This window comes from Martes martes, assembly GCF_963455335.1.
Source record: "Martes martes genome assembly, chromosome: 8".
Lineage (NCBI taxonomy): Eukaryota > Metazoa > Chordata > Mammalia > Carnivora > Mustelidae > Martes > Martes martes.
In genome coordinates this window covers 122511822-122533283 of record NC_137895.1, presented here as the reverse complement: position 1 = coordinate 122533283, position 21462 = coordinate 122511822, and the positions used below count along the sequence as shown (strand labels likewise).

The 21462-nt window shown below is 36.5% G+C and overlaps 1 protein-coding gene across 1 annotated transcript in view; it reads right to left on the bottom strand.

Moving 5' to 3' along the window:
* The window catches only part of MALRD1 (MAM and LDL receptor class A domain containing 1), a gene marked incomplete at its 5' end in the record, with an annotated part of 744051 nt that overhangs the window by 207996 nt on the left and 514593 nt on the right, over nucleotides 1–21462 (bottom strand). Inside the window, 2 exons of the mRNA XM_080810106.1 lie at nucleotides 4968–5129; nucleotides 13336–13464. Of these exons, the coding sequence (XP_080666232.1) occupies nucleotides 4968–5129; nucleotides 13336–13464 (291 nt within the window). The remainder of the gene's footprint in view (nucleotides 1–4967; nucleotides 5130–13335; nucleotides 13465–21462) is intronic.

The window sequence follows — 21462 nt, the reverse complement described above, 5'->3', positions numbered from 1 at the left end:
ATTGTTCCATTAAAAGGTATCAATTGATCACTCATGTTTGTCTCTTTGAGCAATGCACAGAACATTTCCCACGTCCGCTGATTATACTTTTATCTTTTCCTAAACTGAGCCTCTGATACTTTTGTACCCTTAGAAGCATTATACTAGCAGATGTCCTCCCCGGTTCCAAATACTGTCTTAAGATAAGGAAAGATTGCTGCAGATGTTATCAGGAGACCTCACAGACGTTGCATCTAAATGGGACTGTTGAGATCTTAGCAGCAAAAATGAAAACTGGATTGTTTCTCGTAAGTTCTCAAGAAAGAGAAAGTATTTATCCTCAGGAACTATCATAAAAGTAAAAAAACAAAATTTCATCTAAATGTATTTTCACTGTTGTGATGTTTACTATAGTGAAATTGTTAAGAAATAATTTAAGAGTTTACCACTAGATAATTTTTATAAATTATGTTATATCCAAAAAGTAGAATATCATGTTAAAAATATTTCATAACAGATGGAACTAGAGGGTATTATGCTGAGCAAAATAAGCCAATCAGACAAAGACAATTATCATATGATCTCCCTGACCTGAGAAATTTGAGAGGTGAAGTGGGGGGTTTGGAAGGTAGGGAAGGAAAAATGAAACAAGACGGGATCAGGAGGGAAACAAACCATAAGAGACTCTTACTAATCTCATGAAACAATAACCATAAGAGACTCTTACTAATCTCATGAAACAAACTGAGGGTTGCCTGGGGGAGGAGGGTAGGAAGAGGATGGTTGGCTTATGGGCACTGGGGAGGGTATGTGCTATGGTGAGTGCTGTGAAGTGTGTAAGCCCAGACCTGTAACCCTGGGGCTAATAATACATTATATGTTAATAAAAAATATGTTAATAAAAAAAGAAATTAAGAGTTCAAAATTAAAAAAAATAATTTCGTCACATATAAACTTGTTCATAGTATATTTATCAAATCACTGAATCTAGTAGAAACCTATTTTTATATGAAAATGTATACATCAAGAAAGAATGGCAAGATATACAAATATAAAGATTACAGATGATTCTATCACTCTATTGTGATTACCAGATTAGGTTTTTTTTTCTTTTTTCTTTTTTCTGCTTATTTACACATTTAAATTTTAGGAAGGGATGCATTACTGAGTAATGTAAAATTGATGAAAAGAAATATTGAGGAAAGAAATCAGTATTAATAGAGGAAAAAGATCATTCTTCAGGGTTTTTCCATGGTAAAACTTAAAAATACTCACCACAGTTTCCACAAACAAATGTAGGTGCTACCATCATGTACCTTAGATTTTCTCTTGAGGTGCAATTCCTGTTTTTACTTATTTCCTCTTTGTTTTTAAATTTATTCTCCCTGTCGTCTATTCCAACCCTATCACTCATCCAAGGACTCCAGGTTAATAACTTCGTATATCCTTTTTTATCTTCCTCTCCATGCTCACACGGTTATTCACAGAGATACTATGTGGAACTATATATGTTCACAAATAAGGGGGCATTAGTTATTGTCTGTCCTACAAAAAATTGGACCATAGATACTACAGAATCATTTTGTGTATTGCTTTAGCCTTTAATAATATGTTCTGGGAATGCCTGGCTGGCTCAGTTGGTTCAAGTCTGCCTTGACTCAGGTCATGATCTCGGGGTCCTGGAATCGAGTCCCACAGCGGGCTCCTTGCTCTGTGGGGAGCCTGCTTCTCCCTCTGCCTCTGCAGCTTCCGCTGCTTGTGCTTGCTCTCTCTCAAATAAATAAATAAAATCTTTAAAAATATGTTTTGGAAATCCCTACACATCAACTGCATAGTGCCAAACTCTCTCTTTTTCGTGGCTGCATGATACTGTATGCTGTGGTTTTAAAAAGTTACACGGCCTCCAGGCTGTTCCTCCAGGTTCCCAAAAAGGGGAGACATTGTCCCCCAAGGGTGAGCTGGCAATTTTTAAAAACCTTTTTAGCAGGGAGATGAATGCTACTGGTATCTAGGGACTAGAGGCCAGGAAGACCGCCAAACATCATACGGTGCACAGGACGTACCACAGTAACTCATTAGGTCACCTAAAACATCACCTGTGGCCTGGGGCACACACCCCGGGCATACTCAGATCTCAGGGCATTTGGCACTGGCTGTTCCTCTGACCGCAATACTCTTGACTCAGGAATCCAAATGGCTCACTAGTCATCTCCTTCAAGTCTTTTTTGAATGGCATTTTCCCACCACAGCCTAACTGACCAGCCTAGAAACTGTGATCCTTCCCCAACTGTAACACAAACAACCATCCATATGTCTTCTCAATCCTACTTACTCCATCGTTTTTCCACTCAACTTCTAATGGACCGCATACTTTATTCCTTACCATGTTGAATCAGTTAGCTTTTCCCTCCTTCTAGAATGTGAACTGCACTGGGGCAGTTGAGTTTTACTCACTAACGTATCCTCAACACCTAGAACAGTGCCTAGCATTCAACGGCCAATTCGTGAATGAATGAGGGAACAAATAAATGATGGTATGAATGAGGGACATTCATTTTATTTCCCATTATTTTCAACTACAAACAATGTTGAGGTAAATATCCTTATAGGCATGTGCTTATGTGGTGGTCTTTTTATTTCTATATGGTCAGAATGCTTTCCAAAATGGAAAATTTCCCAGAGAAGCATGAGTATCCTTCTCTGGCTACCTGCTTCTCCATTTCTCTGCCATCCAATGGTGGCTTTTAAAAACCTTTCCCCATCTTTTTATTTTGATTTGTATTTTTCCGATCACTTGAGGACTTGAGCATCATTTAATATTTTTGTTGATTATTTGAATGCAATCACCTGTGAATGAGTTATGCAGATCTTTTCTGGTTGTTAAAATTTTAATCTCCAGTAAGTCTATAAGGGTTATCTATATGTATCCAACTTGTAATCGACACACAAAAATTATTCTAGCCTATTGTTTGCCTGTTGATTTTGTTTATGGAATTTTTAGGCCACAGCTATATATTTTTTTTAAAGATTTTATTTATTTATTTGACAGCGATCACAAGTAGGCAAATAGGCAGGCAGAGAGAGAGAGAGGAGGAAGCAGGCTCCCCGTAGACTCGATCCCAGGACCCTGGGATCATGACCTGAGCCAAAGGCAGAGGCTTTAACCCACTGAACCACCCAGGCGCCCCTACAGCTATAATTTTTCACCATCAAATAGGTGCATCTTTTCTCTTGTGGCTTCTGGTCTTTTGGAAGTGAGATTCTGTCTTTACATTGCCCATGGTTTACCCTCTGTTTTCTTGCAAGAGTTTTATTGTTTTCACTTGTTGCATTTAAGTCTTTAATCCATCCAGATATATTTCTGTCTATAAAATACATAAAAGTAAAATACACAAAAAATGTCATTTCCTTTCAGCTATATACCCAGATATGCCAACTCCATACTGAAAAAGACTACCTTTTTCCCCACTGAACTGGTCTCTGTTTTGTATTAAATCCTAATTACCAACCTCAGTGTCCTGATGCCCTATCCTGTTCCATTAACTTATAATCTAGTGTATACTAACTTCATGCTTTAAAAAAACAAAACAAAACAAAACACCCAAAAACCACACTTGGTGAGAAAGAGGAAATACAATCTGGCAGGTCAAATGGAGTAAGAATATTCAATCTGGAAATGAAATGCAGGCCAACTTTCAAGCAAAAATGAATACGTAGGCTGTAATGGAACGTCATAAAGTTTTCAATCTGCCCGAATATATAAATAATACAAGTATTCTTCTCTTTTTGCTAGTCATAGAATGGCTGAGACAATCTTGCATATTTTTCCTTTGAAGCATCATTTTAATTAATTCCATTATAATCTTGTCCTTTTTCATTGTGCCTATGCTTCAATTGTTTTGAGTGATACTGTATTAGAGTTCTCCAGAGAAGCAGAACCAATAAAATGTATATGAATCCAGAAAGACATTTACCATACGGAATTGGCTCATGTGATCACAGAGGCTGGCAAGCCCCCGGATCCGCAGTGTGGGCTGGCGGGCTGAAGACCAGGAAAGCCAACGGGACAGATGACATCTGCATGCAGCGTTGAGGGGAATTAATTACTTCTTGCTCAGGGAAGCCAGTCCTTTTTTGTTCCATTTAGGCTTTCAACTGATTGGATGAGCCCCACACCCCTTTCCCACATTATGGAGGGTAATCTTCTCAACATTCACTGATTTAAATGCTGACCTCATCCAAAGACACCCCTCCCCCCAGCTGACACTAAAAGTAACCATCACAAATATCTCAGGTTTGTTTTTTTTTTAATCCCTAAGAAAAGCTAGACTTTATCCCTAAGAAAATGTAGACAAGTTTTATCCCTAAGAAAAGTTGTCTCTAAAATGATTATTTTTTTATCCCTAACAAAAGTTAGATTCCAAGGTGGGGGGCGTACAGAGTAGGCAAGACTTCTGGGTAAAAGTAAATGAGAATATAAGCTTACTTCTGCTCTGACCCTATTACCTGTCAGACCATTAAGGATTCCTTTAATCTCAAATAACAAGGAAGGAGGCAAACCCTGTCAAGAGTTTGTTGATGTTCATTCCTTCCATCACCACTTACCTTTTACATCTCAGCCCCTACACATCAGAGGGACTGGAACAACACTGTTGGCCAGCTGCTGGCCACTGGGGCCACAAGAGAACTCCTCCCATTGTTAACCTCTACCTCTGGCAGGCATTCATCTGAATGTCCCTTACTTGTTGAGTAGATAAAACCTATGATTCTCTTAAAACAGGAGTCATGGATTTCCTTGTTGTAGCAATGTCAGTTCTGGGTCTAGTCAATAATTCAGAGGTTACAAAGAAGGACTCACTCTCTTTTCATGAAGACTACTGAGCTCTGCCCACACACAGACACAAGGCATGCTGCCTGATATTCACTCAAATGGTTAAGGCAGATTTCCAGGGGTGCATTACTTGGCCTGGGGATCTCTGTAGACTTACCTGGGGTGTGATCCAAGTCTGGGCTCAATGCTTCAGCAGGAATTCTGGTGCCAATGGCCCAGTCCAAGTCATCTTCAGCGTCCTGAGTAAGACTGCAGGCTGTGGTCCAGTTTCCTGAAGTTGTTTCAAAATTGCAACTTCCTGGTGTGCTTGTATAATGGCCTAAGGAAAGGAAGATATTAATAGAATGTTTTGGAATTGTACATTACACTTGGTATTATACTACGTTTGTGATTATTTAGAATTAGTGCCTGCCTATTTTACTTATTAATCAATTTAAAGAACCAGGATATTGGCTATCCATTGGTAATTTCAATTGTACAATGTACATGGTAGCTTTTTTTTTTTTAATCAGAAAGTCTAGAGGCAGTGCATGAACACTGTCATTTATCCATGAAGGCATTGTATGGAATGACTAACAATATTACAGATGATAGATAAAACTGTGTCTACACATAAGCAATGAACATAATATTATGATAATACAGATAAGTCAGATCGACTAAATCAATAGCTTCAATTATCTCGAAGTTCAGTTCAGTCCCTGTGTTCACTCTTGTGTTTGAAGAGCACGGACGATTAGAGGGGCAAAGTCATTAACTAAAAAAAGGTGCCTTTGGAGAAGTAGTAAACTGTAGAGGACACACACCCTCTCAGCATACCATACTAACCAACCACATACAACACTTCAGAGCTAGTCACTCAATATTGAAAAAAGTTCTAAGGGTTGATTGATAACTCATTAAAAATTAAGTTATTCCTAATGAGACAAATTACCAGATAATAGCTGAATGTCTACTACTTAGTCATCTGTGAAAAGTACCATCATAATACAATTGATATCTGCTTTCGTTTTAATTTTTTTCACACAGCAGTTATTATCTTTGAGCATTCACTGTAAAAGTATGTTGTACAGACAGAATGATTGCGTGATTTAACCACTGTGAATCAATTGAGATTGTTATTGACTTTTCCTTCCTTTTTAGAGAGATGACATTTATGTTGCTTTTAATATTTCTTCTCCAGATGGTTTCCTGTTCATAACTTCTTCTTAATGTAAAACTAATACTAGCATAAAGAAACTGCATCAGGAGACAAACTTGCTGTTAAAATGGATGACAAACATATCGAAAACAAAGCTTTAAAAAATTGTACAGAAAATGTTCTGGATTCCTGACGATATTCTCATTAAATATCAGTATTTCACTTCTCAGGCATGATTGCATCATATCCTTAAAATCTAGAATCATTTTTAATTATGTACATTTCTTTCATTCAACATGGTATATAATGCATTTAATTTTAGATGCTTATTTATGGGCTCTCTATATCCCCTCCTTATGTTTATCATTCCAGTATTATGATATAAATAGGTTTATAATGTGCCATCAATACAGCTGAAAGTAAGAAATCTAGTTCTCCAGGTGTTTAGCTAACACAAGAGCAAACATGCAGAATCTTCCAGTATAAATACAAAATGGCCATTGTGTGTTCTTTAGAACGATGTCATATACAGGTTCTGCACTATTGCATTTCTATGTAACTGACTCCCTAACACACAGAACCTATAAAATAATTGTTCTATATCCTTTTTGATTCTCTGTAACCACCCTTGAACCTTCTGTTCCACCTTATCTAACATATGACTTTATGTATGACTCTAAAGATATCAATACAATCACGATAAATTCTATTTCATTCTCTCTACCTCTAAATTATGTCATTTTTCCTTTCCCTTTTCTAGGGCTAATCTCAGCTTATGATTTCAACACCTTATCAAGCATTCTATAGCTATTAGCATTCTATGGCTCCATTTATTTCAGTTAGAGAACTTTTCCAGGTCCTTCAATCTCACATTTTCTACCAATTCCTTTCTTACAACTTGCAAACATAACCAGGGTGCCCCTCTTGACTTAATTTTATATCCTTAAATTTCTTGCTCTGTATACCTTTCACCAACCTTTCCCACAGCCCTTCACACTTTAATGCAGATGACCTACAAATCTACAGCCAGGATGGAATGCAGGTTTTTACCTTCAAATGTTTGTTGAATATTCCACTTGGAACATGCAACTGTTGTCTCAAAATCAAAAAGCCTAACATGAACTCATCATTCACCTCTCCAAATGAGTTCTTCTCACTGAGATTACCGATGAAGTTCAGAGAATGAATCTTCTCTTTTCTTAAAGATTCTACCTTTGAAGTTATCTTTGGTTCTTCTACATTCCTCATTTCCATATTCAGTCTATCACCAACACTTGTCAGTTCTCCGTTTGAAAACTTAATTCACTCCTTCCCCTGAAGTTTATAACCTCTGCTCCAGTTCCATTGGTCCAAGCTCCTGATTTACTTAAGGGCCTATTTTTTTTTTCAGTGTAGCCTTCACTGATCAACTTTACAAACCCAAACCACATTAATCATCTTTAAGAATGCTCTTGTGTTATTTCCATGGCTCAAAATATGAGGTTTTTCACACTGTTTGAATATACTCTCCTAAACCCTTTGCCTTGCATACAATAACCTTTACTTTGATGCAAAATGTTTTGAAACTGAATCTTAAAATGGCCTCTGTGCCAACTAAATTTTTCAGAAAATTATCTCTTAAATAAAAACTGATTTTTTTTTTCAAATTTTATGTTTAAGACTACTTTCCTCCATTTTTTGAATGTTTTCCTTAGTTTTGGGGGGTTCATTTATCAGTCATTCCTGCCCTCTCTTGTAGAGGACAGAAGTGTTATTTTATTTGACAATCCACTCTCTTTCACTCAGATAGCCAGACATGACTTTTAAGTTATCTAAGCAATCGTGATACGCAATGTTTTCTCTTTCCTCATCTTGATTAGATTAGCCATAGTCCTGGGATACAATCTACACACCGAGCCTTACTGTGGAAAAGGCACCTAGGAAAAGTTTGCCTTTTTCTTAAAAACAAATCAAAAGAAAGAACATCCATTTATTCTTTCTCAGACTATCACTGTAAAGATATGATCCTTGGGACCAAAGAGATTATATGGGCAGGGTAGCTAACTTTATTACAAAGTCATTTACATGAAAATAACTCTGGATAAAGAAGGAAGGAGTCCATGTAGTTCTAATGTTTTGATAACAGAAGTTGCTAAAATCAACCAACTCGAGGATTCTTGCTTTTGACCTCTTGCTACTAGAGATAATACAGCTTCCTTACCGTATTAATTAAACACAGGTAGGTTCCAAGCAACTGAAAACCCAAATAGTAGAAGCTGAAACAGACAGGAATTAATTCATCTCAGTTAAAAGGAGGCCAGGAAGTTGTCTGTTTAGGGTTGGTATTGTGGTTCAACTGTGTGGTTGTGAAGCACATATTTTCCATCTGTTCTTCCCGTCACCTTATCATCCTCCTGCTCATTCATGGTTGCAAAATGACTGTGGTACTCCCTAGTATCACATATGTTCAAGGCATTGAAAGAAGTGGAAAAGGAAAAGAGAAGAGACTTTTCCTCTAGTCTGGTGTTTTTCCTTCTAAAGAGATACCTTCCCCAAATTCCCATGTATATATCATCAGCCTCCGGTGGCTACAAGGAAGTCTGGAGAAGATGGTATTTGTCACTGGTTGCAATGCCACCACAAATAAAATTGGGAGTTCTGTTTTTAAGAAACACAAAGGAGGGCCAGGCAACTAACAGGAATTACAATGATGTTAGGCTGGCTGATGTTGAAGTTTCTACTGTAAGTATATTTACTAATGTATCTTCTTCATTCCATCTAGTAAATCATACTTGTCTTTGAATGTTCAACTTACGTCCTATCTTTCCCTTTTCAAAACACGTCAGAGTATTGTGCATGTGTGTTTTATGGCACCTAACAGTGATTATAGTTATTATTACTCATTTAGAAATTCATTTTTTTTAAGATTTTTATTTATTTATTTGACAGACAGAGATCACAAGTAGGCAGAGAGGCAGGCAGAGAGAGGGGGAGGCAGGCTCCCTGCTGAGCAGAGAGCCTGATGCGGGGCTGGATCCCAGAACCCTGAGATCATGACCTGAGCTGGAGGCAGAGGCTTTAAACCACTGAGCCACCCAGGCGACCCTCATTACTTCTTTATTGTGGATTGTCACTGTAACTGTTTACCACTGAATTACTATAAACATTTCCATGTGGGCAGTATTACTACTGCCCATAGTGGTTTCATATATAACTATTAAATCATAAATGATATAAGGAACTTTGTAATATTTCTTGATGATGATTATGTGGTATTTTCAAAATAGTTATTGCTCTTGATAAAGTATTTTCTAAATTGTGATCTTTGTCATGATTCCTCGAACAGACTTAAAGCATTACCACCAACGTCTCAACAAATGGCATTTTCCCAGTGGTATGGTATTCCAGCCATACAGTGGTAAGGTCAGTGTAAATATTGATCAACTTATTTATATATTTTTAAGAGCTGGCTCCATAATTAATTATTTTTAATTCATCACATTCACATATTTGCCCTATTTTGCTATACCAAGATACATAATACAGGGATATTTAATACTTTCTCCTCAGTGTGAAATGGCTTCATAGAGTGCTTCATTGAGAAGGATTTGGAAGACTTTGGGTTCAGTGGGAAAGAAAGCTCTGACTGGATAATCATGTTTGTAACTGCTGTAAAAGGCAGCAGCGTATGTACCCAACTACACCCTGCACATCCCTAGCCTAGAGTACAAAGCACACTTAGTACAGGCTTTAGGTAATAATTTTCTTCCAAGTAAAAAAAGAGCACATTTTGGGACTTTATGGTTTCTTTTAAAAAGAATTGATTTCATTTATTCCAAACCAGGAATTTTTCCAACAGGAGTTAGAGATGCAAAAGAAAAATTTACCTTTGTTTATAACCTACAGTAAAAATTTACTTTTAAGGAATTGCTGAGTTTATTTTCTGGTAAGCATATAAAGTATATATAATACATCCACTTTGACTGACAAATTTCAAGAGAGTATAAAAATAATGAATGAAAGAGGCTGACATTATCAATCCTAGAAGACTGAACAAATACATTCTTTATATCATTTAATTCTCAAAGTATTCTATAGAACAGATGTGATTCTAGCTAAGATAAAGATGAGGAAACAAGTCTCTGAGAATTAAAATAGTTGCTGAACATGAGAGGGTCAACATCAAAATGAAGACTTCAGTTTAATAAACCAAAGGTCCATTTTTTCCTTATTTTTCTCCAAAGGCCGTTTTGAAAATTTTGTAATTTATTTCATCATCCACAACAGATTATCTGATTGCAGGAATCTAATCCTGATGTCTCCAATGTATCCAAAAGACTTTCAACATAAAATACTGATGAAGTCACTTTGCAGGATCAGTAAGTCACCTGTATACCCATGTGTGCCGTGGAGTGCTCCTTTTGGATGTGAACAAAGTCTGTCAAAGGTCTTAAGGAAAGTCACCATTTCATTTGTCAACATACTGTTTTAATTTTAATAAAATCAAATTATGTATGCAGTTGTCCACCAAAGCTGTAGGCAACACTAAAAAATATGGGCATGCAACTGACTCGGGTTCTGAAAATCAAAACTTCCTCTGTGTATTTTTACATCAATACGTCAAGTAGCTGTGGGAAAAATAAAAATCATATAAAGCAGTCTGAGAGGAAAAATGAGTGAAGCCGGGGGGGGGGGGAACAAAAGCAGCATTCACATTTGAAAAACCAAATAGTAACTATTTGGGTTTTACAAGTCGATATTTATGTTTCACGGTCATGTGCACGCACGTGTGCGTGCGCACACACATACGCTTGTCTTCATCTGTACTCTCCAAATGTGCTGTGATAACCTTATTATGAATAGTGCATGTTACATTTCAAAAGTAATCAGAATTCTTTTATAGCCAACTTTTTCAAAAAGCAAAGAACACCATATTTTAATATATCCCCTTGTACCCCCCACCTAGGAGAAAGTGAGTTTCTGAAATCTAAGACAATGTCTTACTCATTTTTATATATTCAACATTTAGAAAGCTCTTCCTAGCCCATACTAGTAATAGGAATAAATGGAAGAATATAATTTTTATATAAATATTTTCAATACATGTGCATCTGGAAGTGAGAGGAGGAACATTTACTGTCTGTAACTATTTTTCTTTGTGCACATGACAGCTCTCCTTCCCCTCACTGGATTATGTATGTCAATGTCACCTTGTTCAAATTATTTTTCTTTTAGAAAATTCATTTTCTTTTGCTGGTGATTTTTTCTTTGACTTTTGATTGGATATTACTTATTTTCATATGCAACCAATGAATCGTTAACCACTACACCAAAAACTAATGATACTATATGATTATAGTATACATATATACTATAATGGTACTATATGCTGATGATTTTTTAAATACTCTCTACTTGTTATGTCTGGTGGGGAAAATAGTGATTTTTCAAATGTTTTGGAGCATTTTTTTTTTTTTTGAGCTTCACTGGAATCGGTTCTCTACAGTCAGTATCAAAAAATGTAAATGTAGTACTTTTAAAAAGCTAGAAAGAACACTAGGGAAAAAAACTAAGTTAAACCTAAATAGAAGCTTTTTAAAAAGAACAGTAGGAAGTATCTTTCAATATATTATGAATTTCATTTGAGAATGCATATATTATAAAGGTAATACATAATAGTTTGTAAAATTAAGATTATAATACTGTGGCATTTGATAGTACAGTTTTAGGAAGTGCCAGTGATTTTCACTCCCTTTGACACTTTGATTTAAAATTAAAGTATAGCATTAATGTTGAGAAATTTATGATAAGTGAATTAAGTCCATCACAGCAAGAAAAATACTATATGGTTCCAAATACTGGTGTTAGATAGCCAGATTGTCAAATGCATAGAAACAGAGAATCAAATGGTGGCTTTCAGGGGCTGGGGGAGGGAAATTGGAGCATTAATTGTTTAATGGGTATAGGGTTTCAGTTTTTCCAGATGAAAAATGTTCTGGAGATGAAGGGTGGTGATATCTGCACAGTAATGCCAAAGCACTTAATGCCACTTAACTCTACAGTTAGAAATGGTTAAAATGGTAAATTTTATGTTATGCACATTTCACCACAACTTAATAAAACTAATAAGCACAAAAAATAAAATGAACACTTCAGAAGCATCATTACTATAAGATCTTGAGGAATAAAAAGGATATTGAGTTAAAAAGAAAAATTTGAATATGACTTCTATGATACTCCTTTCCTGTACATGCATGAAATTGTCCCAAAGGTAGAATCTACCCCCTCTCTCTGTTTGAATTGAAGCTAGACATTTTAATTTGCATGACCAGTGGAAAGATCCAAGAGTGACCTTCTACAATTTCCGAGGCTAAATCATATGAATTCTTCCTGTTTTTCCTGTGGCTCTTGGAATGTTTGCTCTTGAAAGTATTTACTCTGGTAAAAGCCAATCCCATGCAAGATATCTGACTGTCCTGTGATAGCCCTGTTATGGAAAGCCCAGGCCACATTAGCTTGCCCTAGAGAATGAGATGCTATGTCAAGCCAGACAGAGAGACCAAAGGAGTAACAATGTGCCAAACTGGGAGGGGAGGAAGCCATCTTGAAAGTGACCCTCCAGTTCCAGCAATACCTGCTGGGAGCCATGTGGATGAGAAACAACCTGCCTTGCTGAGTCCTTTCTGAATTACTGATCCACAAAATTGAGTACAAAATGAAAATTTTTTAGGCTACTAAAACTTAGGGTAGTTTGCTATGCAGTAAACCCTAACTGCAACAGGTAGCTTATATGGTAGTGAGGTTCCCTATGAATGCTCATCAAAAAGAAATACAAAAAAAAAAAAAAAAATTCTTTGGATTTAAATACATGCTCATATTTTAAACCTACATTCTTGGTTTTATGCATGACTTCTAAAAATCACTTGAATTAAAGTTTGAATAAAAAAACCAATGTGGCCAATCTAGTTCCGTTTTCCCAGAGCAATGTAACTGATAAAATTAATCATTTACTAGTATTTATTTGAAGTGCTCATTTTTAGCCTTATCTATAAAATCAACCATCTTCTGGAAAAGGACATGAAAACCAATGAAGAAATGTAGACCAATAGGTCAGTTTTGATGATTAAAATTCTGACACCCCCTGGCCCCTGCAGTTCTGCACAATGACATGTTGAGAAATTTTTAGGACAAGATTTGCTATGGCATTTAGTATGGGGATAAAACAGTTGGGCGGGCTGCGATTTGGATGTGTGGATAGAGAAGCTGGGAAAAATGTTTTGACTATTTTAAATCTCTAGTGCATGGAAAGAGTATTTCCTCTCCGTCATCAATGCCAATACGTTACTTTCCTAATGAAGTAAAATCTGTGCTGAACGGGCTGCATGAGAGCAGACAGATCACTTACCACAGTGAGCCTCATCAGACCCATCACGGCAGTCTGGCTTATAGTCACAGACAAGGTGGGACGCAACACACTTCTTGTTGTGGCACAAAAAATCAGTGGCTTCCGGGCAACTCTCAGAAGTCTCTCCCACTGGGGAAAAATAATAAAAACAATGTCATTTTTATAATATTTCTTTAAAATTCTAATATTCCTTTTAGTGGTTTTACAGATACACTTAGAACTAAGTTACTGGTTTTAATAGCTGTCCAAGGCAGGCTTCTGGACACCTCCCCGCTCCCGGTCTCACAGCCAGTTTTCCAGCAACTTATATAGACTGTGCTTTCAAAATCATCCATTGCCTAAATGCAACATCTTAATCCATGCACTAAAAATGTTTTGTTTTGGGTGCCAGCTTAGTTTGCTAGTCTCATTTTCTTCAACTCTCCTGGTAAGCACTTGCAGCTAAACCACAGTACACCCTACTCCTTAAGGGCTCATGAAGAGGTCACATGTTCATTTCTCCATGTGTGCACATCTGCTACCTCCTTCACCTACACTGGCCATTCCCTCTTGGGCTCCCGGCGGTCTGCTCAACCTCAAGACTCAGGAAACAGCTCCCCTCTCCCCTTGTTTTGCCTTTTCTTTGTCAGTCAAACCCCAGGTGGGTACACTATGTTTCACACAACCTAAGAACCCTTCTATTCCTATGTTAAATGTTTACCACCTCATAGAGGAGCTGCATTACAGCTCTGTCTGCCCCTCCAGTTTCCAAGCCCCTTAGAAGCAGGAGCTTGGGTTGTATTTTCTTAAGCCAAACACAGCTCCTAATCCATAGTTTGTGCTTAGTAAATTCTGGCTATAGTAACTGAAGGCATAATGGTTTTATCTAAAGGGAGCTTAGGAATTAGCATAGAATTTTCAAAGCAATTCATACTTTTTAACTGAAGTATAATGAACATACAGTGTTATATTAGTTTCAGGTGTACAATACAAAGATTCACCAATTCTTTACATTACTCAGTAGACATTGAGTGTATTCTTAATCCGACTTACCTCTTTTCACCCATCCCCCCCACCCCTTCCTCTCTGGTAGTCATTAGTTTGTGCTCTATTTAAGAGTTTGTTTTCTCTTTTTTTTGTTTGTTTGGTTTGTTTCTTAAATTCCACATATGACTGAAATCATGATATTTGTCTTTCTCTAACTGACTTATTTCACTTAGCATTATACCCTCTGGGTCCATCCATGTTGTTGCAAATGGCTGAATAATATTCTACTGTGTGTGTGTGTGTGTGTGTGTGTGTGTGTGTGTGTATCTCCTATATATAAATATGTGGTGTGTGTATACATATATATGTATATATGTACATATATATGCATACATACATACATATGTATACATACATGAATATGTATATGTGTGTATACACACACCATGTGTGTATATATGTATACATATATACATATATCAGGTGTGTATATATATGTATACACACACACCACATATTTATATATAGGATATGGGGTGTGTGTGTGTGTGTGTGTGCGCGTGTGTATACACCATATCCATTCATCTACAAACGGGTATTTGAATTGCTTCAATATCTTAACTATTGCAAATAAGGCTGCAATAAACAGAAGAGTGAATATATCTTTTTGAATTAGTGTTTTCATTTGCTTTAGATAAATATCCAGTAATGGAATTACTGTACCATAAGGTATTTCTACTTTTAATTTTTTAAGAAAGCTCTACATTGTTTTCTGCCATGGCTATACCAATCTTCATTCCCACCAATAGTGCATGAGGGTTCTTTTTCTCCACATTTTTGCCAACACTTGCTATTTCTGTTGTGTATGTGTGTGTGTGTATGTGTGTTTTGGTTTTTTTGCCATTCTGACAGGTATAAAGTGATATCTCATTGTTTTGCTTTGCATTCCCCTGATGGTTAGTAATGCTGAACACCTCTTCATGTGTCCTTATGCCATACATATGTCTTTTTTAGAAAAATGTCTGTGTCCTCTGTCCATTTTTTTAAATGTGATTATTTGGTTTTTTTTGGTACTGAGTCGTATAAGTTCTTCATATATTTCAGATATTAATCCCTTATCAGATATATCATTTGAAAATATCTTCTCTCATTGAGTGGATTGCTTTTTCTGTCTTGTTGATGGTTTCCTTTGCTGTGCAAAAGCTTTTTATTTTGGTCTAGTCCCAAGAGTTTAATTTTGCTTTGTTTCTCTTGAATGAGGAGACATGTTGAATGGAAAAATGTTCCCATTTTTCCAAAGAAATTTCCAAAGAAATTACTGCCCATATTTTCTTCTAGCAGTTTTATAGTTTCAGGTCTCATATTTAGGTCTTTAATCCATTTTGAGTTTATTTTTGTGTGTGGTATAAGAAAGTGGTCCAGTTTCTTTCTTTTCCATGTAGTTGTCCAGTTTTCTCAAAATCATTTCTTGAAAGGACTATTTTTCCCCATTGTATATTCTTGCCTCCTCTCTAGCAGATGACAATATAAGTGTGGGCTTATTTCTAGATTTGCTATTATGTTTTATTGATCAATATGTCTATTTTTGTGCCATTACCATACTGGTGTGATTATTACGGATTTGTAGTACATCTTGAAATCTGGGATTGTGATGCCTCCAGATTTGTCTTTTTCAAGACTGCTTCAGCAACTCAGGGTATTTTGGGGTTCCATACGAATTTTAGGAATATCTGTTCTAGTTCTACGGAAACTGTCATTGGTATTTTGATAAGGATTGCATTAAATCCATAGATTGCTTTGAGTGGTATGGCCACTTTAACAATTTTCACAGGTAGGGTCACCTGGGTGGCTCATTCGGTTAAGCCCCTGCCTTCGGCTCAGGTCATGATCTCAGGGTCCTGGGATCGAGCCCCGAAGCATCGGGCTCTCCGCTCAGCAGGGAGCCTGCTGCCCCCTCTCTCTCTGCCTACTTGTGATCTCTCTCTCTCTGTCAAATAAATAAAATCTTAGAGATGCAACATGGGGGGTTTGGGGGGTAGGAAAAGAATAAATGAAACAAGATGGGATTGGGAGGGAGACAAACTGTAAGAGACTCTTAATGTCACAAAACAAACTGAGGGTGGCCAGGGGAAGTGGGGTAGGGAGAGGGTGGTGGGGTTATGGACATTGGGGAGGGTATGTGCTTGTGCTATGGTGAGCGCTGTGAAGTGTGTAAACCTGGCGATTCACAGACCTGTACCCCTGGGGCTAATAATACATTATATGTTTATAAAAAATAAAAAATAAATTAAAAAAAAACAATTTTCACAGGTAAATTCTACCAAACATTTAAAGAATTAATACCAATTCTTCTCAAACTATTCCAAAAAAATAAGAGGAAGGAAAGTTTCCAAATTCATTCTATAAGGCCAGATTTACTGATATTGAAACCAGACAAAGAGATATATAGGCCCATATCGCTAATGAGCATAGATGAAAAAATCTTCAACAAAATATTAGCAAACTGAATCCAGCAACATGTAAAAAAAATTGATTCACCACAATCAAGTGGCATTTATTCCTGGGATACAAGGATGGTTCAGTATTCATAAATCAATCAAGATGACATCAGATTAATAAGAAAAAGGACAAAAACCATATGATCACCTCAAGAAATGCAGAAAAAACATCGGACAAAGTACAACACCCATTTATGACAGAAACTACCAACAAAGTGGTTTCAGAGGGAACATATACCTCAACATAATAAAGGCCCTATATGAAAAATCCACAGCTAATATCATCTTCAAGGAAGAAAAAAGAAGGTATTTTCATCTAAGATCAGGACAAGGACTGTCCACTCTCACTTTTGTTCAGGGTAGTACTGAAAGCCCCAGTCACAGCAATCAGATAACAAAGGGAAATAAAGGGCATCCAGATTGGTAAAGAAGTAAAACTTTTACTATTTGGAGATGACATGACACTATATATAGAAAACACTAAAGACTCCACCAAAAAACTGTTAGAACTAATAAATGAATTCAGTAAAGTCACAAGATTAATTAATTAAAAAATTAATATACAGAAATTTCTCCATTCCTATACACTAATAATAAAGTAATAGGAAAAGAAATTAAGAAAACAATCCCATTTATAGCTGCACCCAAAATGACAAAATGGGAAGAAACTTAACCAAGGAATTGAAAGACCTGTACTCTGAAAACTATAAAACATTAATGGATGAAATTGAAGATGATATAAAAAATTGGAAAGATATTCTATTTCCATAGATTGGAATAACCAACATTGTTAAAAGTCCGTATTACCCAAAGCAATCTTAGCAATTTACATATTTGAGTATCATTTTAAATCACAGGAAGTCCAATGATGATACTTTATACCTTCACAGAGATGTGCATTAATGGTCCCAAACTATTTTTAATCTAGTTCAACAAATCAAATAAAGCTCGCAATTCCTTTGTTACACAGATTATTATAGGTACATAGCTGATGTGCCTGAGATAAGGGTAATTTACTCAAAGTTAGGTAGTATTTCCATGAAGAAAAAGAGTACATCTCTTGATAAAAATGCAAGTTTTAACTTCTATAATTTCCAGAAATAAGTTACCAGTAAAATACCGTATAAAAATGAAGAATGAAAAGAAGGCATCTAAGAAAATGGCAAGTAGTTTAACTATGGTCATCAGCAAGAAGAATTAAAGGTCATGTTCATTGAGTGGTTTATAGAAGAAGCTTTGCCATATAATTTTTAATTAACACTAGTGAGAATTTATAGTTAACTCAGAGCAGTATCTGGGCATTATTTAGTATGCAACTCTACGCATTGGGGATTATTTTATTTCTCCATGCCATAGGCTGTGGGGCCCTATATAATTACTCCACAGAGGAAATGTGTTTTGACTTTAAATAATTCACTCTTTAGTTTTTAAAAATGACTAGAATAGACTACATGTCTAAATGAGGCTCATTTCCTTAACAATATAGAGTAGCAATGACCTGAAAAGAAATCAAGTCAGTTCTTTGAATTGCAGTAAAGCAAGCAAAGACTAAAATATCTATAGTTTAGACATCACCCCCCAGAAAAGAAAAGAGCCTACAATTCTAAGAGAAGTAGATCTTCTTTAAAACAAGAATGTAGACAGACAGTTGTTACCAAAAACATCACGGTAAGTAGAAAGGCAGATTATGTTAGTGGGACTGTCTTACACGTATTCAGCCACTTTCAGGTTTCTTCAATCAAAAGGATAAAAGCAGTACCTCCGACCTGGTTGACAAATATGTGGGATGAACGATAATCTCACATATTCCATAGTTAATGCTATAAGAATGGGAAGAACAGTGGTGCTCATAATAGAGAGTTGAGATAATATGGCTGGCAGAATAGAGCATATGAAAAAAAAAAAAAGAACTAGAGTTAATATTCATTTTAGGAAAAAAAAAGTTGGGGCACCTGGGTGGCTCAGTCAGTTAAGCATCTGACTCTTGATTTCTGCTCAGGTCATGATTTCAGGGTTGTGTGATCGAGCCCCACGTCACAGGCTCTGTGCTGAGCATGGAGCCTACTGAATATTCTCTTTCTCCCACTCTCTTTGCCACCCCTCCCCCCCAAAAAAAAGAAAAAGAAAAAAAAAAAGATGGCAGAATCCTAAAGGCCTAAAACTAAAGCATGATAAATCAAAAATCCTACAATGAAGAAAAGGTCTATAGAAGAATGTAGCTGAGATACTTAATGCAATAAAAGGGTGATGCATATGTTAAGACTAATCTGCTATGGATTGGAACAGACTGTCACCAGCCTGAAAGTGACTCCAGTTTAAAACTGGCTTTATTCTGCTTTGAAACAGAACTGACAATCAAGAAGCTCTCGCCCCTTTAAATTTCTATTTGGATTAAAATTTTATATACAGGGTTCATTATACAGAACTAGATATAATCGTTCTGTAGATTGTATTTGCGGGCAAACATGAGTTTTACCACCTTCTCAAGTGATGATATTCAATATACCCTCCATTGCAGACAGTAAATTTCACATGGGCATACATCTTTCAGCACCTTCATTTCTCCTACAAAATATACTAATCACATGCAAGACACAATGGGCATATTCCCTGCCTTTGAAGACAATGCTATTTAGGTGGTAATGCCATGTCTTCTCAGGTGACTCTGATCTGACCACTTCTCAGATTTACCTTGTTTTTGATAACTTTTCCTAGTTGGAGAATACTGGTCAGGTCTTTCGTAGCATGCCTTTCTACTGGAGTTTGGGTTTGTTGTTGTTGTTATTATTTTATTTGTTTTCCCCTCATGATTAGATAGAATTAATGGTTTGAGGGAAGAAAGACTACAGAAGTGTTATTTTCGTGAGGTAGTGACAAGAGTATAAACTATTATCAGGACTTGGTAGTGTTCCTGTTGCCCTTGTTCACCTGGCTGGTGTAGTGCCTGCCATGATTAGTCTCCACTGTAAGGTCTCTTTTCTATCCCTTTCCACACTGCATTCTTCGGAAGGGAATCACTAGGTGTAGGCCACATCTATAGTGATCTACAGTCCCCCTCCTTCAGGGCAGGGAATCTACATAAATTACCTGGAATTCTTATTCATGGAAAATGTTTCTTCTCTCTTGTTTACTTATTTATTCAGCAAATATTTATTCAGATGATCTGAATATTCAGTAAATATTAGTATGGACTCAAGAATATTTTATAATTTGAGTCACAATACAATGCAACTTTTTATTTGATTGTTCAACTTGTTCCAACTTTGGCCAAGAGGAGCTCTTTCACTTGGCTCCTGGGTCCCTTTGATATACCCACCAATGTAGGCTTCTCTTTTTGCACACTACCTCATCTTGTAGCACTGTAAGTTGCTTCAGGCTCATCCTGCATGTTTTCTGGCCCAGTCCTAGGATCAGCCATCAGCCATTTCTCTAAGAAGTGGTAGGTCCTTTTTTTAACCTTTTTTAAAGATTTTATTTATTTATTTGAGAGTGGTAAAGCAAGAGAGAACAGAGCAGGAGGGAGGAGCAGAGGAAGAATCAGACTCCCCACTGAACAGGAAGCCTGATGCAGGGCTCCAGCTGGGACGCTGGGATCGTGACCTGAGTGGAAGGCAGACACTTAACCAACTGAGCCACTTAAGCAGCTCGCCCTGGTTCCTTTTATTGGAAAATGTTGTATGAAACCAAGCTCTGGGTACTAGGTTGCTCCTTGCCACTGAGATGTCATTGTTTCTAAGCTATAATGACTTGAAAAGTCATGCCATTTTTTCAGTTATAAAAAATCATCAGTATTATCTCCTCAACTAATGTCTTTCCCTAAGTTTCTCTTTTCTACCTCTGGAGCTCCTATAGAAAAATGTTGCATTTACTCCTCTGATCCTCAGTGTCTCTTAATTACTGTCCCGTTTTTTTGTTTTTTTTTCCTCTTTACTGTGCTGCATTCTGGTGAGTAAGCCTATATATATATATATATATATAAAATATGTACATATACATATAAAATATATACACGTTTGTGTATATGCTTCTATTATATATATTTATTTATTATTTATATATTATATATTATATATAATATATTTATTTATTTATATTTATTTTTTTAAGATTTATTTATTTAGAACACATGCGAGTGGGGGGAGCAGAGGGAGAGAATCTTCAAGCAGATCCACACTGAAGGCAGGGCTGGGGCTGATCTCATGAGATCATGCCCTGAGGTGAACCCAAAAGTCACTGGCTTAACAGACTGAGCCATCCAGGTGCCCCAAACTCATAATTTGAGGATTTACTCTTCAGTTGTTTCTCTAATCTGTTTCACTTTTCCATTGATAATTATGTTCAGTTATAATTTTATTACTACTTTAACTTTTTTTATTTAGCATCCTGCCTATTCTTTTTGTCATGCTTTCCTTTTTTCTGTATCATAATCCCATTAGCAGATGGCCCCAACAGCATAAATTTACACTGGCTTCTGCACTGCCCTTGAAGTTTAAGTGGTTCTAAAAATTTTAATACTAATTTGCTGTTTGGAGTTCTCACTCTTACATCATATTCCATGCTATATGTAGTGTGGCACAATTTCATGGTTTTGGTTTCATGATGGTAGCTCCTGTTTTGTTTGTTTTTCCCAGGTCCCTAGACAGACAACAAATATCTTTGAGGT